Raw genomic sequence first — 27,261 nt, 5'->3', positions numbered from 1 at the left:
TTTATAATAATTATATATCTGTTTAAAGTTTAAAATCATTAGTTAGTTTAGTTAGTCCTTTTAAAATTAATATTTTCAAACAAATATTAAATTCAAATCAATCTAATTAAGATTTAATATTTTTATATTATTAATATTTTCTTATATAAATAGATCAGATTTGAAAAATAAATTTAAATTTATTAACTTAAAGATTTCATATTATTATACACAATATTATTATTTTAAATAAATTACTTCAAACTGCTCATATTTAAGTAACGTTAACTGGTCTATTATGATAATTTCAGATTAGTTAATAAATTTTATAATAGTTACCTTTTTTAAAAAAATACTTAAATCTATTATGTTTTTAATTTTTTTAATAAATTTTTTTATAATAATTATATGTGTTTAAAAGTTTAAAATCATTACTTAGTTTAGTTAGTCCTTTTAAAACTAATATTTTCAAACAAATATTAAATTCAAATTAATCTAATTAAAATTTAAAATTTTTATATTATTATTATTTTTATATAAAGCAGATTCGAAAAATAAACTTAAATTTATTAACTTAAAGATTTGATATCATTATACATAATATTATTATTTGAAATAAACTGCTTTGGAATTCTCATGTTTAGGTAACATTAACCGGTGCATTTCTATGATAATTTCAGACTGGTTCATAAGAATTAAGTAAGGCCAGTTTACCAGTCCGGTTCCCCGGTTCGAACCGCCCCTTCGCCAGGTGTGTATGAAACTTCACTCCTTAGTCGTCACCTTCTAGAAATTCAAATAAAAAAAAAAAAAAGAAGGGACGAAGACAATTCCTGGTTGGCTGGCCGTCTAGAAGTCTAGAGAGGGAATCAAAGAATTTTCAAAGTCAAAACCCAAGCCAAAGACTAGGAAAAATTTTCTTTTCTTTTTTACACGAATTTCTTTCGTCTTTAAAAGCTCCCAAAATCTTGTTTTCTTTCACTGATTTCTGCTTCCTTTTTCCTTGAGAATAGATTTTGGGTTTCATTGCTTAGTGGTTTAGAAACTAAAAAGTCTCTGTGTGTAACCGATGAGTAATAATACTGCGTCTTCCAGTGCAGCAGCCAATGGATCGGCTGATTCTGCTGCTCCCAGAAGAAATTCAAAGCGACCCAAATGTTAGTTTCTCTTTTATATTCATATAATTATTTAATTTTGTTACTTCAATCAAAGAGAAGCGACCCGATTGATATGTTAATTTTTTATTCGTTTCAGATTCTAGATTTACCCAACAAGAACTTCCAGCTTGTAAGCCAATTCTTACGCCACGTTGGGTAAAATTTAGTTTCCTGTCTTTCTTTTCTTAATTCTTTTTTCTGCTTTGAATTTAAGAATTTGGTCTTAAATCTATATGTTGGATGTACAGGTAATTTCTGCATTCATCCTTGTTAGCATCGTCTTCATTCCTATTGGAATTGCTTCCTTGACTGCCTCCCAAGATGTAAGCTTCACTTCAGGCTCTTTTTATTTAGAATCTATTTATTCCCTTCTATTTAATTTCAACTTTATTCTATTTCTTACCAGGTTGTTGAAATAATAGATCGCTATGAGACTGAGTGCATTCCTGCCCAAAATAGGACTGATAAAGTTGGATATATTCAAAGCCCTGATACTGATAAAAGATGCAACAGAACAATTAGAGTAAGCCTTATCTCCCTAACTCTATTAGGGGCACCTATTCTCCTCACTTGTAATAGCCTTGATACCATGAACCAAACTACCAGCTCAACTCATGTATCAAGCAACCTAGTAAAGCTATGCCGATCATGATATATGGCTATTCAATTGATAATCTCATATTCCTCATGTCAGGTTACGAAGCGTATGAAGCAACCTATCTATGTATATTATCAGCTTGACAACTTTTACCAGAATCATCGCAGGTATGTCACCAACCATTGTCATATCTTCCACCAATATAATTGTAGATGTTCAAACAACCACGTAAGAATTCATTGAGTTGTTAAAGGCAATTGTTAATTACAATCTTGTGACCAAGAATATTTAGGGTCATCAATGTGCAGAAATGTTTACAGGACATGAACCATATTGATCACGAGAACAGACGTTTATGAATTTATAAACAATGAAGAATATTACAACCTGACTGAAAGGACTTTCTGTTGGAGGAAATTGATATATTGGATATTTAATTGCTGTTTGGTATAGCTGCCGTTTGTGATGTTGAGAAGTAAATTTATTTGCTGATCAATTCTTCTTATCTCTTTCTTTCTCTAATATTTATGATTTGATCTAAATTCTACAGCATCTTAAATCTTTTACCTTAATTTTGTTTGTATGATGCAACATATGAATAGTGGTTGAAAGTTTAAACATTTGATGGAGTTCGTGGCTATTATATTATATTATCATAATGTTGATACAAAATTCAGGTATGTGAAGAGCCGAAGCGATGAGCAGCTGAGAAGTTTAAGCAGTGAGAATGAAACCAGTAATTGTAAGCCAGAAGATACTGTGAATGGGATTGCAATCGTGCCATGTGGTCTAATAGCTTGGAGTTTGTTTAATGATACTTATAGCTTCTCCCTCAATAGCATGGAGTTGCAAGTGAATAAGAAAGACATCTCATGGAAGAGTGACAGGGACCACAAATTTGGCAAGGATGTCTTTCCTAAAAACTTCCAGATGGGAGATCTCAGAGGTGGTGCAACGCTTAATACATCAAAACCAGTAAGTCTTTGTTCACTGCTCACTTGGTAAAAATATATGCAGAAATATTAGTTTGCAACATGCAATTTGGTGAGTTAACTAAGCATCTATATGGAGTCTTTCTGAAGGGACCAAAGGTTTAGGGATAAAACATGTCTGTTCCTAGATACATGCCCGATTTCTTATCATGAAGCTAGATTGGTATGGATTCAAACATTTACTTTTCAGTCAAAGCTTACATATCTCTTCCCCATTCAACTAAAACTGCCAACTGCTTAAACAGTAATCAAACGAGAATCCTGTTTCCCCCAGCCAAAAGAATGTTTGATTCTCCAACTTGTAATCTGACCCTCAGGGCTGTCATATAGATAACCTTTACATCAGTTGCCTAACACAGATGAGTTTTTGTGTTTGGGGTGTTAAAATAAATTTTTTTTTTTTTGAATAAACAATAATAAGAAAAAATCAATAGAGGGAGAAGACATGTGAGCACAAAAGAAAATAAAATGGTAAAGTTGAAAGGAGTATTATGATCTTTTAAAAAAATATTACTTTACTAATGCGACATTTATTTGAAAATTCTATCTGTTATGGTAGGATTTAGTTTACATGTTCAATTCCATAAATTTTATGAAATTCATTTTTATCAAACACGAAATAGTGTTGGATTGGAAACCACCAAGAAATTCATTTTATTTTCAAATGAATTCCTATGGATGATGTAGTTCATAGTAATTATATAATTCAATTCAAATGAAATTAATATTTTGTTTGTAATAAATTTTAATAAGAGAAAAATCCATAGAGAGAGAAGACATGAGAGTGAATAAAATGAAATGGTAAAGTTGAAAGAGGTTCTTTTGATCCTATGGAATATATTAGCTTACTAATATGTAATTCATTAAAAATTTCTACCTAATTTGCTAGAATCTAGTGTATAATTAAGTAGAAATTCCAATGAGTTTTCATTTCAACCAAACACAAACTTTGGATTTATAATGAGATATTTTATGAAACTTTTTTCAATCATACACAATATAAGTGTTGATTTTTAAAATGCAAGTGGTAGAATGTAAAGCCATGAAGCAGCAGTTAATTTCCTAATTTTATATTGCTTAATTTCATTGTTTTTCTGCACTTCTCCTACCTGATAATTCAAGCCCTTTTAGGCTATTTCATGGACATTAAGAGCCAGCCATGAGAAAGTTGTTTTCAGCAAGTGGCATTTGTCTGACCTGGTTGAATATGCTTTTCTGTGGCAGTTAAGTGAGCAGGAGGACCTTATTGTTTGGATGCGAACTGCAGCTCTGCCTACATTTAGAAAGTTATATGGGAAGATAGAGCAGGATCTACAGCCCAATGATGAGTTACACATAACATTGCAGAACAACTATAATACATACAGTTTCGATGGCAAGAAGAAACTGGTACTTTCAACCACAACCTGGCTTGGTGGGAAAAATGACTTCTTGGGCATCGCTTATCTTACAGTTGGGGGTATCTGCTTCTTTTTGGCAATGTCTTTCACTGTTGTGTACCTCATCAAGCCTAGGTAACATTCTTCGCCACATTTATTCAAGTTATTTCTAAATTGAAGTCTTGCAAGCCTGAGGCTGTGAATAGCACCTCCTTCTGTTTGAGCTCTGTATTTCATGGTGGGAATTTGAATGACATGTTTGATGGCACAATATAACTCTGGGATCTAGTCCATGACTTTGGCTACCTGAGATATTGATTTAGCCGTAGTAAATATATCCCTTAAAAAGTTGATTTTTGCCTAGACTCGTCATAATTCATAAACAGATTATTGCAAATACAATTAAGGATTATTGCAAATACAACTAAGGATTATTGTTATAAATATGGAAAGCCCTTATCCTTTTTTCACATGACCGGTTGTCAATGGATCCAGCCAAAATTTATGTTAATTATTCAATGCACATGACCAAAAATTAGGCGGGATGGGGGTATTGGTGTGTGTTTGGTATTACAGTTAAATCTGTGTGTTGCCTTGTTGCATATTCTTAATGATTTATATTTTTTCCTGACTGTATCCTTGCCGTCATATCAGGCGTCTTGGAGACCCTTCCTATTTATCATGGAACAGAACTCCTGGAGGTCGCTGAAAAATGCTTTTGGAATCACGCTAATAGATCCTGTTATATGGTTGATGTAATTTATGTGTATTAAAAATTTAAAATATTGCCCAAGTTTGAAAGGTTTGAAAGTTTTATTTTTGAGCGGGTGTAATACTTTGGTAAACCTTATTTGTAACATAAGAAATAGAATTGATTGTGATCACTTTTGTCAATGTATTAAATTCAACTATTGTCAGCACAGAGTTTGCATTATGTTTGTGTACAAGTAAGCTTGTTACACGAGACCTTTATAGTACTCTAAATAAGATATTGCTGAGGTATGTGCCTTCTGGGTAGGATGGGTCAATAGGATGGTCGGAAGCTGCCCCTGCTTGTCGTAGAATTGTTATTTTCCTTCCTGCTGTTGATGCAGCACCCTGTTCATCATTTTTTTTATAAGATGCAATGAAAAAATCAGAGAATCAGAACCAAGAAGATATCATATAGAATTTGCTGAAAAAATAGTCCAAAGACTAAGTTCCTGGATTTTGCATCTTGTAATTGTTCTAAGGATCTCGGAGTAAGATAACATTTGGGATTGTAGAATGGTGAGGTGGCACATCCAAAAATACTACTTGCCTGGAGAACGCTTAAGAATTTCCCGCTTTGGGTCATGGCCCCTGAGCATGAACATGTCATGAGAAGACCACCTCTCTTTATCAATCTCATTGCAAAATAGTTCAGATTTCTGTACATGCCTGCTGCACTTTGTAGAACCTTACAGCAAGCACTAAAACATCAAATACAGACAAAGGTGTGGAGGAAGAAAGCAGAAAAGCAAGCCAAGTCATGGCTTTATCCATGAGGGAAAAGATAATTGCAAGTGACAATTGCCAAAATTTAGGCACAAAAACATGAAAAACTGTTCTATCCTAAGTAGAAAAATAAGCACAATATAAATTTTTATCTAAAAGAAGCATAACACGAAAGAATACAAGTGATCCTTGGTAATATTCTTATCTAAATGTAATAACCTAAGATAGAATTGTATAAATATCATATAATGTAGAGAAAGAAAAACATAGACCCCAATGTTGAAGCACCAAAATTTTGGAAATCCAAACTTCAATAATCGATTATATTACATAACATGATTACTGGCTCCTGCATTTCAACATATGATTAGCAAAGAATTTTAATGACTAATCCAAGAAAAGCAAAACAAAATGACTACTACGGAAGAGATTTTATCTCTGGAGAAATCAAGGTTGTGAAAGAAAGATATTTATCGTGAAAAAGTAGTTTATAATTAAGACATTATTCTAAAACTAAACCTTTGGCGAGAAAAATAAAAAAATATTATTTATGATGATGTTTCAGTTAAAATTCCCAATTTAATTGGTTAAGTATGATATGACACCCTATTTTTCCATTTAGAATATTAATGGAATATGAAGAGTTCCTAAGTCCCAACTGAAACAATTATTAACATTAGGTCCGCATCTATTGGAAATTAGCTTGTCGCATCTCAAGTTTTTGACTAATTGTTAGAAGTTATATCTATCTCACATCGCTTAGATACTAGGCTATTATGATGTATATATGTGGATTGAACATCCTCTTCTTCTGAACTAGCTTTTGGAAATGAATTCTACCCAAGCTCATTTGTCATAGTATCAGAGCCCATGTCACGCCAAGCATTAATCGCTTAGTTATTGAACTGCTATCATATATATATATATATATATATATATATATATATGTGGATTGGGCACCCTCTTTCTTTGAGCCAACCTTTAAAAATAAGTCTACTCAAGCTCATTTGTCACTAATTATGACTTGTATGCATGTTGCTATACCTTCTTTCGTGGAGCTAATTTAGGCGGGTCCAAGATAACTATATCCCATGATTCTTTTCTGGAATAGGCTCCCTTCATAAACTCGGTTGCATCTTCTCTTAAAAATGATATTCGTCCCGGGTCCAGCTGGTTAAGAATAACATTTTCTCTAGCAAGCTCTAGAGCAGGCAATGATGTGTCAACACCTGAAAGAATGTCAAAGACAATCAGATAACTAGTCTATAAGATGTACAAATCTTTTGATTTTCTACAGTAGCTCGCAAATTAATATTTACTGGCACTTAATAGCTAGCTTCTAATTTTAAATACAATACCACACATAACATCTATGCTGTGTCAACATAACAAGAACAAATTTGGAGGGGCCAAAGGAAAATGTTGGTAAGAACATGGAGCTAGAGGACGCATGGCTAGGAGTGGGCCAAAGCAAATTTTTCAAGGAACTTGAAGAATTGAGCACCATAAATAAGGAATATAAAATAAATGAATAAATAAATAATTTTTGCAGCTATAGTATCCCACCCATCCACTGCTTGTGTGCACCATAAGTGATGAAAAAGAATGGACAAAGACTCGAGAAACAGAAAATGAAATACCATTTGAAAGCCAACAAGCTTTGTTCCAACAGTTTTGAATTTACTAGTGCACTCAGCTAGTCCTAGTGCATAGCATCCTGACAGCATAGATGGAGTAAGCCAACTTACAGGGTCTAAATTCCTAAACTCTCAAATGGTTGCAAGTGCTTATACACAAGGATATCTTTAAATACTTTAAAATATGCAGAAGTATTTCAAAATTGATAATAGGATCAAACCCTCGGATAGCTTATGACCCCAAAAGCATGGGAGAGAAACCAAAATTCACGAAGTTTTGTCCATCAGACACAAGTTAACATACTTTAGGACCTGCATTACTGGAATCCTAGATGGACAAGGGTTAGCACTACCAATTGAATTTATTAGGTTTAAAATTCATATACATATCGACTTTCAAAAAATCATCCTAATCTTTTCTTTCTCTATCGACTTCCAATAAATTCAATTGGAAAAATAGACGGGTAATTTAGTCTAAAAGCTAACCATCTATCTTTCCTTATTCTTTGATAGGTATTTGAATGATCAACCTGAGAAGAAGTTGAAAATATTTTCTTTAAAGTTAAAAGTCTAATTTGAAGGATGTAAAACCCAAAATCTGCTCAATTTGCATTCAGTTTAAAAAGGTTTTTAGAAAATATCAGTTCTATAAGCTAGGCTCAGCAAGTACACGTAAAGGTTGACTGATGTAGGAAGGGCTTGCTGTTCTACATTAACTTTTGCAGAAAATAAGAATTTCAACAACTGAAATAGGATAGTTATCTGAATTTTTGATTGATTATTATTTTTTTAATTTTTTTTATAAACTATGTTTTCAAATTTGCTTCTAGAAAAGCATTAATTTACCTAGTTTTTTCAAAAATTAGTTTTCAAAACTCAAATGAAATAATAATTTTTTTTTTTTTTAAAAGAAGAAAGCTTTTCACAACCTCCACACCAAACGCCCCTTTAAGAAACACACCTAGAAACACTTGAGGTTCAACAAAAAAAGATAGGACAATTGTAAAGAACTTGCAGGTAAATGTTTATTGATTGAAATCTGAAAACTGAAAATAAACTAATATAATCCAACTCCTAAAACCTAAAGATTTTAGACTCATCAAGCTAATCCTAATGCTTAAACGAAATTTTTAAACTCTTGAAGAAAATAAGAAATATTTTTCCTAAACCAACAAGGATTCAGAATGAGACTCAACAATAAACAATAAAATTAAAGGCTAACAGAAAAAACTAAAGTACCCATATTCTAAGAAACCAGAATTCTTGCAACAATAACCAGATTTCTTAAGCTTAACAAAGTTCCCAATCATCCTCCCCATCATCCCACATATTCCATGTACATGCTTGAGCATTTGAGCCATTTTGGCATGCTGTAAGTAAACAAGTTGCTAATGTGCCCCATCATTGACACAGCCAAGCTAGTATATTTTAAACTTGTAAACCCACAAAGTGGCATTTTACTACCATTGGGTGTTGCCAAGAGGAAGTGCAATATCATAAAGAGGAACAAAATTGTACCTAAAACATCTATGGCACCTCCACATGCTGCATTGAGAGCAAAACCTCCACTGTAGCAGCAAATGTCAAGAACTCTCTGACCAGCTGAAATTGTTGATATAAATTCTCGACTTTCACGTTGATCGGCATAAAATCCAGTCTTTTGACCCTTCAAGGATATTGCATAAGAAATTCCATTTTCCACAACCTGCAACACAGAAATGGCATGCATCAAATGCCGGACATCATATACAAGCAGAGGCAGCTTGTGCAAGAAGAGATTGCCATCTTACATTATGTAATCAAAGCAATAGGCGGACTTTTTACACACACACATGCACAAACACACAAAGAGATATATTTATGTATATATAAACAGAAAAAGCATTTATTTTGGAGGCACAATATCATAAACAGTCATCAAGCCCAAATAGATGCTGATAAACAACTGAACAAAAATCAAAGGAGCAATAACGACCTTGATCATGCTGGTAGTGAGAATAAACTATTAATTGAAGTTCTTAGAGTAGCACACGATTTCAGAAAACACAAAGTATAAAAACTCTGAATTATATTTCTGCATAAGATGGATATTGCAGCAGTGCCTTAGTAACTAGTTGCCTCACTACCTTTGAAGAGTGTGGCCATGACTTCAGTTAGTTTTAAGGGGGTAGAGTATTTTCAAAAGAAAAAGAAAGGAGCGGATACTCATGTTAAAAAGGCATTCACTACTCCTAGGAATTGCAAGAGGTACTATTTATAATTGCAGAAGATTTCAGCCACAAACAAAGGCTCACAACACTTTGATGCTTGAATGACAGAAGTGACAAAAGGATGCAATATGTACTCCTTCCAAGTCATAGTTTACCTTTGTTCTTTCATGACAAATGGATGGATGCATTTCTTTCAAATCTGACACATTGATTCCTTCTTCTTTTAAGATTTCAACGGATGGTCTCCAGCTTATATAATTAATTTCATCCATTCTACTGATGCAAGCCTCTACTTCTGGTTTGTACTTTTCAACCCATGCAGCAGAAGATGCTATTACCGCTAAATCTCCAAAGACATCAACAATTAATCCAGACAATCTGTGGTAAGGGAGTGAATGCAAAGCTTGTGAGGAGATATAAAATAAGTGACAAAGTATAAAAGACAATGGAAATCGAAGATAGTTCCTAAACATAATTAAACAGTCAAACCATATTTCTGCAACATGTAATTTATCTTTTCTCCTTCTCCACCATTTCTTTCTTATATGTATCAGCTGCAATATTGATTAACAGTAATATTACTTGGCCATGGATATGAGTTCTGCACACTGGATACGGCGATTACTAATTGATTTTCTCACTAATTTGAAGTGTCAAACCAATCCAAGAATCCTTATCCGGACATGGCTACTTTTGTATGAAGCGAAGAATCAAAGTAACTAATATTAGATGTTGGAACAGCACTTTAAAATTTGATAAGCTTTGGTATGTTAAACAGCATATTGTTAAACATCAAGGACCTGCATCCAGCAATTCTAACCAATTGGTATAATCCAACAATCAACAATCATTGTTTGCTCCCACAACAATATTTGAAGCAGTTCAATCTGCTTCTCTTACACCCCAAAGTGCTGAACCTCGTACATTTATTGGGAGACCAGGATACCATTAGCTTTGTTCATACTTCAAGTATGGGTGCTTACTTTCACATACAAAGAACAGCTAACAAATGATTCATGTTGCAGTCATGTTAAACGGTAGAAGTTGCCAAGATATTCTAGTAAGAAGATCATGTACCTATCTCCTTCACTATTAACAACGCGAAAAGCATTTGTGAGAGTTGAGGGCAGACGCAACCTCCTACGTAACTGTATGGCAGCATCAATTCTTGTTCGGAGTAATTTCTCCATGTTTAATGCACAAGAAGGATCTCTGCAAAACAAGAATGAATGACAAGCTTAATGGCTTTCTGAAGCAAAAAAACACATACATTCATAAACAATGGATCCAACTAAAACACTAAAAACATAGAGCCATAGAGGACGAAATGCCAAAATCACGAAAAGGTTTAGAGAAGATAAAGTGAGTCTTTTCCCCCCCCAAAAAAAGAAAAAACTGAAGCCCTTTAAACACGTACATACATACATAAATACCTCAGTACTTCTTCTTCTAATTGCATAAGCCTAACAGCGAACATAGATTTTGAATTAAACATGCCCCAGCCAATGGGTTTCTCAGCCCCGTCAGTTACAACCACAATGTCTCCAGTCTTGGGTGGTGGTCGACCTATTACTCTGTCCACTGCTCCACTGTACACCATTGGGCTTCCCTCCTTAAAAAGTTGTGTCTTTCCCTTTTTCAATACAACTTTTGCAATGCCTATCAATCCCAACAATAATTCTTAATAAACAAAACAATGTCAAGAACTGAAATCCGAGCAGTTGATTATGCTACTGTACTCCAACAGTAGTATTTCTTAGATATAATTGAAAATAAAGATATAAAGAAAAAAAAAAAGACAAAAATAAGGACAGACCTTTAGTTGGATGAGGAAAAGCAATTTCTTGAAGAGTGGATGGCAACGAACAAAGAGGCAGAGACTTTACGAGGCGCGCTGGAAGCTGCAACCGCTGCATTTTTTATTTTTCTTAGGTTTGAAAGAAGTGGGGTAAAAGGAAAATTGACGAAAGTATATAACTATTATTATTTTGTTTATAAAATTAAGATAATAAATATAATATAATAATTTTTTCTATATTAAATATTAAATAATATTTTAAAAAATAATAACAAATTAATTATTCTTACATATATTTTTAAAATTTTTAAAATTTTGAAATTTTTATTAATATAAAATATAAAAAATATTTATTAATTAATTTGAATATTTTTTTCTAAACTCACACATATATCTCTATTACAGAATTATTTTTTAATATTTACAAAGTTAATTCTCATATTCTTACATATATTATTTTTACGGGGTTGTTTTCTCATACTTATAAATTAACCCACCTAACGAGGTTGTTTTCTAGTATTTATAATATATATCTGTTAAAAGGTTATTTTCTCATACTTACAAATATACCTCTCTTACGGGATTATTTTCTCATATTCTTAAATATATTTCTTTTACAAAGTTGTTTTTACATGCTTGCAAATATAATATTTTATGGGATTATTTTTTAATATTTATAAATATACGCATCTTACAGAATTATTTTCTTATATTTTTAAATAAACTCCTTCCACAGGGTTATTTACTCATAATAATAAATATACCTTTCAAACATGATTCTCTTTTATTATTTACAAATATACTTCTCTTATGGGTTGTTATTTCGTACTTATACATATATCCCTCTTGTTTTCTCATATTATTAAATGTACCCCTTTTATGGGGTTGTTTTATCATACTCACAAATATACCCCTCTTATGGGATTATTTTCTAATATTTACAAATATAACCTTCTTACGTGATTCTTTTATCATACTAACAAATATATCCCTCTTACGAGGTTATTTTCTAATATTTATAAAAATACCTCTCTTACGGTATTATTTTCACACGTTCATAAATATTTCATACTTATAGGATTATTTTCTCATATTAACAAATATTCTCCACTTGCAAAGTTTTTCATGTTCATAAATATACCCCTTTATGAGGTTGTTTTCTAATATTTAAAAATACACAGCTCTTACGGGATTCTTTTCTCATACTCACATAGATACCCCTCTTATAGAGTTATTTTTTCATGTTCTTAAATATACCACTTTTTACGAAATTATTTTCTCATACTCAATAAATATACCCCTTAACAAGGTTGTTTTCTAGTATTTACAAATATATATCTCTTTTGGAATTGTTTTTTCATATTCACAAACATATACCTCTTATGGAATTATTTTCTCATATTCTTAAATATACTCCTTTTACGAGGTTGTTTTCTCTTGCTCACAAATATACCCTTATAATGTGATTCTTTTCTAATATTTATAAGAATCCCCTCTTAAGGCATTGTTATTCGATACTCATAAATATACCCCTCGTTATAAGGTTAAATTTTTCCTAATCCGATTCAAATAGAAGACCTTATCTCATCTTCCTAGCGCTGACAACAGGCTACTTTGCCAGTACCCCCCTTCAATCTAATCTCTCAAGTTTGATTCGTATTCTGTTTTTAAATCTCTACAAGAGCCGCTTGATGTAGTTAAGGTGAGTCGTAAGGCGAAGGACAAGAAAAGAACGACTTTCAAATACAATGGCTAGCTGGATTAGCCCATCTTCAATGGCAGTTCTCAAGTTTTAAATGTACCCCTTTTATGAGATTGTTTTCTCATACTCATAAATATCCCTCTTATGATGTTGTTTTCTAATAGTTACACTCTTACGTGGTTCTTTTCTCATACTTACATATATATCTCTCTTACGTGGTTATTTTCTGATATTTATAAATATATTCTTCTTATAGAGTTATTTTCTCATATTCTTAAATATACCCTTTTTACGGGGTTGTTTTCTCATACTCACAAATATACACCTCTAACGTGGTTGTTTTCAAATATTTATAAACATACCACTCTTTCGGAGTTGTTTTCTCATACTCATAAATATACCCTCTTACATGTTCTTTTTCTATATTCTTAAATATTCTCCTTTTACGGGGTTGTTTGTAATAATTTGAAATATACGCCTCTAATGATATTCTGTTCTAATATTTACAAATATACCACTCTTACGGGGTTGTAATCTTATATTCACAAATATATCCCTCTTACAGGGTGATTTTCAAATATTTACAAATATATCCGTTTTACAGGGTTTTTTTTCTCATATTCACAAATATACTCCTGTTACGAGGTTTATTTATAATATTTACAAATATACTACTCTTATTGGTTTAATTTTTTATATGCTAAAATAAACATTTTTCTCTGAATTGTTTTCTCATACTCACAAATATATACCTTCTTACGGGGTTGTTGTCTAATATTTATAGATATACTCACTTTACAGGGTTGTTTTCTCAAATTCATAAATATATCCCTTTTACGGGGTTATTTTCTCATACTAAAAAATATATTTCTCTTACAGGGTTGTTTTATCATATTTAGAAACATATACCCCTCTTATGATGCTATTATCTCATACTCACAAATATACCCCGTTTACTGGGTTGTTTTCTAATACTAACAAATATACTTCTCTTACGGGATTGTTTCTTATACTCACAAATATTTTTCACTTACGAGATTATTTTTTAATATTTAAAAATAAACTCTTCTTACGGAGTTGTTTTCTCATTTTCTTAAATTTACCCCTTTTATAGGGTTGTTTTATCATACTCACAAATATACTCCTTTTATGGGGTTATTTTTTAATATTTACAAATATACCCCTCTTACGAATTTCTTTCTCATACTCACAAATATACCCCTCTTACGAGATTGTTCTCTAATATTTGCAAATATAATATTCTAATGAGGTTATTTTTTCATACTCACAAATATTCCCTACTTACAAATTTTTTTTTTAAATTTCTAAATATACCCTTTTAATGGGGTTATTTTCTAATATTTATAAATATACTGCTCTTACGGGATTCTTTTCTCATATTCACACATATACCCCTCTTACGGGCTTGTTTTCTATTATTTACAAAGATACCTCTCTTACAAGGTTGTTTTCTCATATTTTTAAATATACCACTTTTATGGGATTATTTTCTTATGCTTATAAATATATCCACTTAACAGGGTTATTGTCTAGTATTTAAGAATATACCTCTCTTCTAGGGTTGTTTTCTCATACACACAAATATATCCCTTTTATAGGGTTGTTTTCTCATTTTCTTAAATATAGGCCTTTTACGGATTTTTTTCTCATGCTCACAAATATACCATCCTACGAGGTTATTTTCTAATATTTAAAATTATACCTCTCTTACACAGTTATCTTCTCATATTCACAAATATAACCCTCTTATGGGGTTATTTTCTCATATTCTTCTATATGGTTGCTTTCTCATACTCATGAATATGCCCATCGAATGAGGTTCTTTTATATAATTTACAAATATACTCCTCTTATGGAGTGATTATCTAATACTTATAAATATACACCTGTTACAGGGTTGTTATCATATATTCTTAAATAAACCCCTTTTATGGGTTGTTTTCTCATACTTATAAATATACCCCTCTTATCGGGTTATTTTCTAATATTTACAAATATACCCCTCTATGGGATTATTTTCTCATACTTGTAAAGATATCACTATTATGAGATTTTTTTTCTAATATTTAAAAATATACCCCTCTTATGGAGTTGTTTTATCATATGCTTAAATAAACCTCTTTTTTCTGAATTGTTTTCTTAAACTCAAATATATTTTCTCTTACGGGGTTATTTTTTAATGTTTATAAATATGCTCCTCTTACGGGGTCATTTTCTTAAATTCACAAATATATTTCTTTTACGATGTTGTTTTATCATATTTAGAAACATACCCTTATTACAACGCTGTTATCTCATACTCATTAATATACCCCTCTTACGGGATTGTTTTCTAATACTCATTAATATACCCCTCTTACGGGGTTGTTTTCTAATACTTATAAATATACCCCTGTTACGGGATTGTCTCATATACTCACAAATATTTCTCACTTATGAGGTTGTTTTCTAATATTTAAAAATATATTATTCTTACAGGGTTGATTTCTCATATTCTTAAATTTACCTATTCTATGAGGTTGTTTTCTCATACTCAAAAAATACATATGGGGTTGTTTTCTCATACTAAAAAAATACACCCCTCTTGTAAGGTTGTTTTCTAATATTTACAAATATATCTTTTACGGGGTTCTTTTCTTATACTCACAAATATACCCCTCTTACGAAGTTATTTTTTAATATTTATAAATATATACCACTCTAACGGGGTTGTTTTCTTATGCTCACAAATATTGCTCACTTACGGGGTTGTTTTCTCATATTCACAAATATGTCCCTTTTATGGGGTTATTTTCTAATATTTACAAATATACCACTCTTACGGGATTCTTTTCTCATACTCACACATATACTCCTCGTACGGAGTTGTTTTCTAATATTTATAAAGACATCCCTCTTACAAGGTTGTTTTCTCATCTTCTTAAATATACCACTTTTATGAGATTGTTTTCTCATACTCACAAATATACCCTCTTAACGGGGTTATTTTTTAGTATCTACAAATATACCTCTTTTCTAGGGTTATTTTTAATACTCACAAATATACCACTCTGACGGGGTTGTTTTCTTATATTCTTAAATATACGCTTTTTACGGAGTTGCTTTCTATGCTTATAAATATACCCTCTTATGGGGTTATTTTTTAAATCTCAAATATACCCCTTTTACAGTAATGTTATCTCAATATCATAAATATACCCTCTTACAAGATTATTTTTTCATATTCTCAAATATACCCCTTTTACGTCGCTATTATCTCATACTATAAATATACCATTCTACGGGATTTTTTTCTAATATTTATAAATATATCCCTCTTATACGTTATTTTCTCATACTAATAAATATACCATTCTACGGGATTTTTTCTAATATTTATAAATATATCCCTCTTATACGTTATTTTCTCATACTAATAAATACACCCCTCTGACGGGGTTATTTTCGCATATTTTTAAAGGTACTCATTTTATGGGGTTATTTTCTTATACTCTTAAATATACCCTTCAAACGAGATTCTTTTCTAATATTTATAAAATACCCTTTTTACGGTGTTGTTATCTCGTACTCATAAATATACCCCTCTTACGAGGTTGTTTTCTCAAATCTTAAATGTACCATTTTACAGGGTTGTTTCCTCATTCTCATAAGTATACCCATCTTATTAGGTTGTTCTCTAATAGTTACAAACTCTTACAGGGTTCTTTTCTCATACTCTCAAATATACCCCTCTTACGTGATTATTTTATAATATTTATAAATATATCCCTATTACGGGTTTGTTCTCTCATACTCACAAATATATCGTTGATACATGGTCTTTTTTTTTTAATATTTATAAATATATTCCTCTTATGGGGTTGTTTTTTTTATATGCTTAAATAAAACTCTTATTTTTGGGTTGTTTTCTCATACTCACAAATATATCCCCTTTTATGGAGTTATTTCTAATATTTATACAAATACCCTTCTTACGGGCTTGTTTTCTCAAACTCATAAATATATCTCTTTTATAAGGTTATTTTTTCTCATGCTTAAAAATATAACTCTCTTATGGGGTTGTTTTTTTATTCTTAAATAAATATCTTTTTTCGGGGTTATTTTCTCATACTCACAAATATACCCCTCTTACAGGGTTGTTTTATGATATTCTTAGAATATTTCCCTTTTACGGGATTGTTTTCTCATACTCACAAATATACTCCTTTTACGTGGTTGATTCTTAATATTTACAAATATAACTCTCTTACGGGTTTATTTTCTCATACTCATAAATATACCCCTCTTGCGATATTATGTTCTAATATTAATAAATATACCCCTCTTATAGGATTATTTTTTCATAATCTTAAATATACCCCTTTTACGGGGTTATTTTCTAATATTTATAAATATACCTCTCTTACAAATTTGTTATCTAATAGTCACAAATATACCCCTCTTACGGGGTTGTTTTCTCATACTCATATATATTTTTCACTTACGGGGTTGTTTTCTAGTACTTAAAAATATACCCCTCTTATGGAGTTGTTTCCTCACATTCTTAAATTTACCCTTTTTACGGGGTAATTTTCTCATACAAATAAATCTACTACTCTTATGGGGTTATTTTTTAATATTTACAAATACACCCCACTTACAGGGTTGTTTTCTCATCTTAAATATACCGCTTTTATGGGCTTGTTCTCTCATACTCACAAATATACCCTATTACAAGATTATTTTTTCATATTCTTAAATATACTCCTTTTACTGGATTATTTTCTCATACTCACAAATATACTCTCTTATTGTTCTTTTCTAATATTTATAAATATACCCCTATTACGGGTTAGTTTCTCATACGCACAAATATACCCCTCTTACGAGGTTATTTTTCCGTATGCTTAAACATACTCTTTTTACAGGGTTATTTCCTCATACTCACAAATATACATTTCTAATGGGATTTTTTTTATATTTATAAAATATCCCCTCTTATAGTGTTGTTATCTCATACTCATAAATATACTGCTCTTACGAGGTTGTTTCCTCAAATTTTAAATGTACCCCTTTTACAAGGTTGTTTTCTCTTACTCACAAATATACCCATCTTATAAGGTTGTTTTCTAATATTTACAAACTCTTATGGGGTTCTTTTCTCATACTTATAAATATACCCCACTTAACTAGTTTTTTTTAATACGGAGTTATTCTCTCATATTCTTAAATATACCCCTTTTACAGGTTTCTTTTCTTATACTCACAAATATACCCCTCTAACGGTTTTTTTTTTAAATATTCATAAACATACCACTCTTTTGGAGTTATTTTCTCATACTCATAAATATACCCCTCTTACGGGGTTGTTTTTCCATATTCTTAAATATTTCTCTTTTACGGAGTTGCTTACTCATACTCTTAGATATACGCCTCTAATGGTGTTCTTTTCTAATATTTAAAAATATACCCCTCTTATGGGTTGTTATCTCATATCATACATATGCCCCTCTTATGGGTGGTCTATAATATTTATAAATATACACCTCTTACGGGGTTGTTTTTTCATACTCACAAATATACCCGTGTTAAGGGATTTTCTTCTAATATTTACAAATATATCTTTATTGGATTTTTTTATTTGCTTAAATCAATCTCTTTTTTTGGGGTTGTCTTCTCATACTCACAAAAATATCTCTCTTACGGGTTTATTTTCTAAATTTATAAATACACCCCTCTTAGGGGGTTGTTTTCTAAAACTCACAAATATATCCCTTTTACGGGTTGTTTTCTCATACTAAAAAATATACCCCTCTTATGGGATTATTTTATCATATTCTGAAATATACCCCTTTTACGATGTTGTTATCTCATACTCATAAATATACATCTCTTATAGAGTTGTTTTGTAATACTCTAAAATATACCCCTCTTATGGGATTATTTTTCATACTCACAAATATTTTGCACTTATGAGGTTGTTTTCTAATATTTAAAAATATACTTCTCCTATGGGGTTGATTTCTCATATTCTTAAATTTACCTTTTACGAGGTTGTATTCTCATACTCACAAATATACCCCTCTTATGGGGTTTTTTTTAATATTTATAAATATACCCCTCTTATGAGGTTTTTTTTAATATTTATAAATATACCCCTCTTAGGGGGTTCTTTTCTCATACTCACAAATATACCCCTCTTGCGTGTTGTTTTCTAATATTTATAAATATAACACTCTAACGGAGTTGTTTTCGCGTAGTCACAAATGTTCACCACTTACGAGGTTATTTTCTCATATTCAGAAATATACTCCTTTTATGCAGTTGTTTTCTAATATTTATAAATATACCGCTCTAATGAGATTCTTTTCTTATACTCACACATATACCCCTCTTACGAGGTTGTTATCTAATATTACAATTGCAGGGTTATTTTCTCATATTCTTAAATATACTACTTTTACGGGATTGTTTTCTCATACTCACGAATATATCCCCATAACAGGGTTGTTTTCTAGTATTTATAAATATTTCTCTCTTCTGAGGTTGTTTTCTCATACTCACAAATATACCGCTCTTATAGGGTTACTTTCTTATATTCATAAAAATATCCCTTTTACGGGTTTGTTTTCTCATGCTCACAAATATACCCTCTTACAGGGTTGTTTTCTCATATTCTTAAATGTACCTCTTTTACTGGGTTGTTTTCTCACACTCATAAATATATGCATGTTTTCAGGTTGTTTTCTCATATTCTCAAATATACCACTTTTACAGAGTTTTTTTTTATACTCACAAAAATAATCATATTACGGGGTTGTTTTCTAATATTTATAAATATAATCCTATACGGGGTTATTCTTTGATATCTACAAATATACCCCTCTTACAGGTTTTTTTAATATTTATAAATATACCCCTCTACGGGATTATTTTCTCATACTAAAAAATTTATCCCTCTTACAGTCTTGTCCTCTAATATTTACAAATACACCCCTCTTACATGAATATTTTTTAATATTTATAAATATACCCCTTTTATGGGGATTACTTTCTTATATTCACAAATATACATATTTTACGGGGTAATTTTCTAATATTTACAAATATACCTATCATACAGAGTTGTTTTCTAATATCTATAAATATTCCCCTACGGGGTACTTTTCCCATACTCCTAAATATACCTCTATTATGGGTTGCTATCTAATATTTATAAATATACCCATATTATGAGATTATTTTTTCATATTCTTAAATATTATACTTTTACGAGCTTATTTTATAATATTAAGAAATATACTCCTCTTACGAGATTGTTATCTCATACTCATAAACGTAACCTTCTTATGAGATTGTTTTATAATATTTATGAATATACCCCTCTTACAGGGTTGTTTTCTCATACTTACAAATATACCCCATTTACGGGTTTGTTTTCTAATATTTATAAATATAATTCTCTTACGGATTTGTCTTTTAATATTTATAAATATACCCCTCAAATGAGGTTGTTTTCTAATATTTATAAATATATCCCTCTTACGGGGTTGTTTTATCATATTCTTATATATACCCCTGTTGCGGGCTTGTTTTCTAATACTCACTAATATACCACTCTTACAGGGATATTTTCTAATATTTATAAATATACTCCTCTTACAGGATTACTTTCTCATATTATAAATATACGCTTTTTACGGGGTTGTTTTCTTATATTAACAAATATACTCCTCTTATAAGGTTGTTTTTAATATTTACAAATATACTGCTCTTACAGATTTCTTATGTCATACTCATACATATACCTCTCTTGCGAGGTTATTTTCTAATATCTACAAATATACCCCTCTTACGAGATTATTTTCTCATTTTCTTAACTATACCACTTTTACGGGTTGTTTTCTTATGCTCACAAATATACCCCTCATACAGGGTTGTTTTCTAATATTTACAAATATAAGCCTCTTAGAAGGTTGTTATCTCATACTCACAAATATACCCCTCTTATGGGGTTGTCTTCTAATATTTAAAAATATACCCCTCAAGCGAGGTTCTTTTCTAATATTTATAAATATACCCTTCTTACGGGGTTGTTTTATCATATTTATAAATATACTCCTCTTATGGTGTTGTATTCTTATACTCAAAATATACCCTTCTTACGGGGTTATTTTCTAATATTTATAAAATATACCTCCTCTTACGGGGTGTTTTTTAATATTTATATATATAACCCACCTACCCGGTTGTTATCTTATACTTACAAATACACCTCTTTTACGTGTTTGTTTTCTAATATTTACAAATATAATCCTCATATGGGTTTCTCTTCTAATATTTACAAATATACCCCTCAAGCGAGATTGTTTTCTAATATTTATTAATATACCTCTCTTACTAGGTTGTTTTATCATATTCTTAAACACCCCTTTTGCGGGGTTGTTTTCTCATACTCACTAATATACCACTATTACGGGGTTGTTTTCTAATATTTACAAATATAGCCCTCTTACAGGATTGTCTTCTCATATTTGTAAATACCCCTCTTACAAGATTATCTTCTCATATTCATAAATATACCCCTTTTACGGGGTTGATTTCTTATATTGACAAATATACCCCTATTATGGGGTTATTTCTAATATTTATAAATATACCGCTCTTATGGATTTTTTATCTCATACTCACAAATATACCTCTCTTGCGAGGTTGTTTTCTAATATTTACAAATATGCCCCTCTTGCGTGTTTGTTTTCTCATATTCTTAAATATACCACTTTTACAGAGTTGTTTTCTTATACTCATAAATATACCCCTCATACAAGGTTGTTTTCTAATATTTACAAATATAAGCCTCTTAAGAGGTTGTTATCTCATACTCACAAATATACCCCTCTCACGGGGTTATTTTTTAATATTTAAAAATATATCCCTCTTATAGTATTTTTTATACTCACAATATACCCCTTTTACGGAGTTATTTTCTAATATTTACAAATATACCTCACTTATATGGTTGTTTTGTCATATTCTTAAATATACCACTTTTATAGGGTTGTTTTCTTATACTCATAAATATACCCCTCTTATAGGGTTGGTTTCTAATATTTATGAATATAACCCTCTTACGAGGTTGTTATCTCATACTTATAAATATACCTCTTTTACGAGGTTGTTTTCTAATATTTAAAAATATATCCCTGTTATGGTGTTGTTTTCTTATATTCACAAATGTAGCCCTCTTACGGGGTTATTTTCTAATATCTACAAATATACTCCTGTTATTTTTTAATATTTACATATATAACTCTCTTATGGAGTTGTTATCTCATACTTATAAATATACCCCTCTTACGAGGTTGTTTTCTATTATTTATAAATATACCCCTCTTTTTGGGTTGTTTTCTTATACTAAAAAATATAAGCCTCTTACTGGGTTATTTTCTCATACTCATAAATATATACACCTCTTATGATGTTGAGTTCTAATATTTAAATGTATACCCCTCTTATGGGATTTTTTTCTAATATTTACAAATATATCCCTGTAATGAGGTTCTTTTTTCATACTGACAAATATACCCTACTTCGGGATTTTTTTCTCATATTTTTAAATATACCCCTTTTTATGGTATTGTTGTCTCGTATGCATAAATACACCCTTCTTACCGAGTTCTTTTTTATGACTTTGAAATATACCCTTCTTACAGGTTCTTTTCTCATACTCACAAATATATTCCTCTCATGGGTTTGTTTTCTAATATTTATAAATATACTCCTCTTATGAGATTCGTTTTTCATACTCACAAATATTGTAATGATCCGGAACTATATCACATGAGATATTATCCGCTTTGGCCCCTCTAACCTCATGGTTTTGTTCCTTTGGCAGGTTCGAGAACTTCCCAAGAGGTCCGCCATCCTGGAATTTCTCTGAACCAAGCACGTTTAACTTTGGAGTTCCTACAACTCGACAGCCAAACAACCAAAAAGCACCTCATATGATTAGTTCCAACTCTTTAGATATATGTTATCAACCATTTCTCGTCCCATTTCGATGTGCAATTTAATTCATTCGTGTACCCCCGTACCTTAGAGTGCTGCCATCCTATAAACCTACCAGAAGCAGCTCCTTGTCTAGGCATCCTATCTTTACCCCGGCGTCCACTTCCCGCTCTCGTCGGATTGCTTCTCTAGGTCAGGTTGTCACAAATATACTCCTCTTACGGGGTTATTTATAATATTTATAGAGATACCATATTTACGTGGTTGTTTTCTCTTATTTTTAAATATATCACTTTTACGGGGTTCTTTCTCATACTCATAAATACACCTCTTTAACGGGGTTGTTTTCTAATATTTATAAATATATCCCTCTTACAGGATTGTTTTCTTATATTCGTAAATACCCCTCTTACAGGGTTGTCTTCTCATATTCGTAAATATACCCCTTTTACGGGGTTGATTTTTTATATTGACAAATACACCCCTCTTATGGAGTTGTTTTCTAATATTTAAAAATATACTGCTCTTACAGATTTCTTATCGCATACTCACAAAATATACCTCTTTTGCGAGGTTGTTTTCTAATATTTACTAATATGCCTCTCTTACGGAATTGTTTCTCATATTCTTAAATATACCACTTTGAGGTTGTTCTCTTATACTCACAAATATACCCCTCATATAGGATTATTTTCTAATATTTACAAATATAAGCCTCTTTAGGAGGTTGTTATCTCATACTGACAAATATACCCCTCTTACGGGGTTGTTTTCTAATATTTAAAAATAAATCTCTGTTACGGTGTTATTTTCTTATACTCACAATATACCCCTCATATGGAGTTGTTTTCTAATATTTAAGAATATACTCCTCTTACGGGGTTGTTTTCTCATATTCTTAAATATATAACTTTTATAGGGTTGTTTTCTTATATTCACAAATATACCCCTTTACATGGTTGTTTTCTAATATTTACCAATATAACCCTCTTATGGGTTTGTTTTCTCATATTCTTAAATATACCACTTTTACGGGGTTGTTTTCTAATATTTACAATTATATCCCTTTTACGATGTTGTTTTCTCATTCTCACAAATATATCCCTCTTATGGGGTGATATTTTTTATTCATAAATATGCTCCTCTTATGAGGTTGTTTTCTAACATTATAAATATAACCCTCTTACTGGGTTATTTTCTAATATTTATAAATATACTCATCTTGCGAGGTTCTTTCCTAATACTTACAAATATACCCCTCTTATGGGGTTGTTTTCTAATACTTATAAATATAATCCACTTACGGGGTTGTTATCTCTTATTTCTAAATATACCACTTTTATTGAGTTGTTTTCTATTACTCAAAGATACACCCTTTTAACGGGCTTGTTTTCTAATATTTACAAATATACCCCTCTTACGATGTTGTTATCTTATACTCATAAATATAACACTCTTACGAGATTATCTTCTAATATTTACAAATATATCCCTCTTACGGGATTATTTGCTAACATTTATAAATATATTCCTTTTGTGGAGTTGTTTTGGTCTAATTCTTAAATATACCCCTTTTGCGGGGATGTTTTCTCATACTCATAAATTTACCCCTCTGACGTAGTTGTTTTCTCATACACATAATTATATCTCTCTTACAGGACTATTTTTTAATACTTATAAATATACCCCTCTTACGGGGTTGTATGCTCATATTCTTAAATATACCCTTTTTGCGTGGATATTTTTTCATACTCACAAATATAACCCTTTTATAGGATTGTTTTTTAATATTTAAAAATATATTACTCTCACATGGTTGTTTACTCATACTCACAAATATACCCCACTTTTATAGTGATTAGTCAGACTTGCTACTTGTTTCGGTAGCCTTACGCCTATCCATTCCCTAGCGCCGGTCACGGGCTCACAGATCGGGTCGTGACAAAGTTGGTATCAGAGCCTGGTTTTAGATTTCCTTCGATCTAGGTTAGCTTCCTTAGCTACTGTGAAATTAGGGTCGAGTTTGTCCTTGCGTGTTTCGTTAGTTCTAGTATTTGTGCTATACGTTAAAGAGTTTGTTGTTGTTTAGATATCTTGCTATTTTTTTATTTTTTGCTATGCTGAGGACTCAAGCGGCTGTAGCAACAGTAGCGGCCCAAGAGGCCCAAGATGAGATTTCCACCCAATCGGCCCCACCAGCGCTAGCCCGTGATACTAGGAGGCGAGGTAGGTCTCGAGCGGCAGCCTAACCAGATCTGGGCAAGGCTCAAGAGGCACCCTGTGCTGGTGGAGTCCCAGTTGAAGAATTTATAGCCGGCATGACTGGGATGCAAAGGGCTTTAGAGTAGTTGTTGGCTTTTCAACACTAGTAGGCTGCCTAGGGTTCAAGAAGCTATGGTAGTAGGTCCGATATCAGGAATTAAGACGAGGTCCCCATGTCTGAGTATACTAAGCTAAGGCCGATGGAGTTTGATGGGTATTTGAGGACCTTTTGGACTTACTGGAAGAGGTTGAGAAGGGCATCAAATTTGCATTGTTCAGATAAGAGGACCATCGTGATGGCGGGTTTTTCTCTGAAGGGGATAACATCTCAATGGTTCAGGGATTATATTCATCCCTTTTTGGATGGTAAGTCATGGAGACAGTTAGGGATAGGTTTGAGGAGTACTTCATCCCTTTCAATGTGAGGCATGAGTACATAGAGAGGTTCGAGAGCTTGGTTAAAGGAGACCTATCAGTGGCTGAGTACACTAGAAAGTTCATGCAGCTGAGTAGGTATATGCCCTATAATGTGGGGATCAAGGAGCAGAAGAACAACAAGTATATTTTAGGACTTGGTCCAGATTTTATCTTCTTGGTTTAGTTTAGGAGGAGTAGCTTCCTAAAAGTGATTGATATGGCCAGACATATGGAGATGACCCTGTGGGGGTTTGGCTAGAGGACCGATAAAGGCAAGAAAAAGAAGACCAAGATGGAGGGTCAGGTTAGTGCGCAGCCAGTTGTGCTGTTTTACGGCAGTGGAGGCTACTCCGAGGGTTCCGACCAGCAGGCCGGGTAGAGAGGCTACCGTACTCATAAGAAGGATAGACACAATCGGAAGGGTAGCCGATGACTCAGGCTAGGATACGGCTTCAGTGGCAGTAGGCAGAGTTTTAGTTATAACAGCTCTAGTTCTAGAGCCAACACCTGTCAGATGTGTGGCAGGTCACGTCAAGGACTGTGCCTAGTTTCTAATAGAGCTTGTCTTAGGTATGCCGAGATGGGTCATATGGCTCGAGCATGTCCTTGCTTCTTTAGTCAACCAGCTTTTCTTTAGGGATCGTCTGCTAGTGTGCCGACCAGCTTTTTCTATAGCTCTTGGATATTTTCAAGGTGGATCTCAGTTTGCCGGCCATTAGGGATGTGGTTATGGAGGTAGGCTTATGGGAGGCTGATCAGTGGGCAGAGTTCACAGTCAGCCTTCAGGCTCTCAGCAGTCAGGGCCGTGGGTAGGCAAGAGTGTTCACTCTCACCTTTAGGATGCGCGAGCCCCTAGGGCTACCCATTCATTTATATCACCTAGTTTTGCTTTAAGGTTGAATGTTCAATCAGTTAGAGTTTAGGTTCCTCTATCGATCACTAAGCCGTTAAGTGACGCTTTAGAGACTGATGTTGTGTTTCCGTCGTGTCCAGTGTTAGTTGAGAGTCGAGATTTGATTGCTAATTTAATTTTATTGGACGTATTGGATTTCGACGTAATATTAGGAATGGATTAGCTAACTATGCATTATGCCATGTTGGACTGCTGGGAGAAGTAAGTAACTTTTCAAATTTTAGGAGACTCAAAGTTTCATTTTAAAGGCGAGCAGGTACCTGCCCCATCGAATCTCGTGTCAGCATTGACGGCTAGACGGATGCTTCATTGTGGTTTTCACAGATATCTGGCATTAGTCAGGGATAACTCAGTAGAAAAAGGTTGAGTTGAGGACGTTCCGGTAGTCTGCGAGTTTTCCGATGTATTTCTAGAAGAGCTACCGGGATTACCACCTGATAGAGAGATAGAGTTCTGCATCGATGTGATACTGAGTACAGCTCCTATTTCTTTGCCACCCTACCAAATGGCACCATCCAAGTTAAAAGAGTTAAAGGAGTAGTTGTAGGACCTCCTGGATAAGGGTTTAATCAGACCCAATATGTCTTCGTGGGGTGCTCCTATTCTATTCGTGAAGAAAAAGGATGGTACTTTGCGCCTCTGTATTGACTACCGGCAGTTGAATAAAGCGACGGTTCGTAACAAGTACTGCTTCCTCGCATTGGTGATCTATTCGATCAACTTGAAGTAGCCG

General features: G+C 32.3%; 2 protein-coding genes across 3 annotated transcripts; one reads left to right on the top strand and one right to left on the bottom strand.

Annotated features, from left to right (window-relative positions):
- Window positions 1–817: 817 nt before the first annotated feature.
- LOC8270928 (ALA-interacting subunit 3) lies at window positions 818–5,025 on the top strand. Of its 2 annotated transcripts, XM_002516375.4 has the most exons (8): window positions 819–1,136; window positions 1,234–1,292; window positions 1,385–1,459; window positions 1,543–1,659; window positions 1,831–1,901; window positions 2,412–2,709; window positions 3,951–4,240; window positions 4,760–5,025. In XM_002516375.4, the coding sequence occupies exons 1-8, from the start codon at window positions 1,049–1,051 to the stop codon at window positions 4,812–4,814; spliced, it is 1,053 nt and encodes a 350-aa protein (XP_002516421.1). In that variant the 5' UTR covers window positions 819–1,048; the 3' UTR covers window positions 4,815–5,025. The 2 variants fall into 2 exon arrangements, with proteins under 2 accessions (XP_048228735.1, XP_002516421.1); XM_048372778.1 differs by lacking the exon at window positions 1,234–1,292 and having other exon boundaries at window positions 818–1,136.
- LOC8259564 (ribosomal RNA large subunit methyltransferase I) lies at window positions 4,977–11,391 on the bottom strand. Its single transcript, XM_048372777.1, has 8 exons — window positions 11,245–11,391; window positions 10,862–11,087; window positions 10,506–10,640; window positions 9,584–9,806; window positions 8,737–8,923; window positions 6,626–6,810; window positions 5,406–5,543; window positions 4,977–5,203 (listed from the first exon to the last, which is right to left on the bottom strand). The coding sequence occupies exons 1-8, from the start codon at window positions 11,342–11,344 to the stop codon at window positions 5,075–5,077; spliced, it is 1,323 nt and encodes a 440-aa protein (XP_048228734.1). The 5' UTR covers window positions 11,345–11,391; the 3' UTR covers window positions 4,977–5,074.
- Between the last annotated feature and the right edge of the window lie 15,870 nt (window positions 11,392–27,261).

This window comes from Ricinus communis, chromosome 4 (assembly GCF_019578655.1).
Source record: "Ricinus communis isolate WT05 ecotype wild-type chromosome 4, ASM1957865v1, whole genome shotgun sequence".
Lineage (NCBI taxonomy): Eukaryota > Viridiplantae > Streptophyta > Magnoliopsida > Malpighiales > Euphorbiaceae > Ricinus > Ricinus communis.
This window is presented reverse-complemented; position numbering and strand designations above follow the sequence as displayed.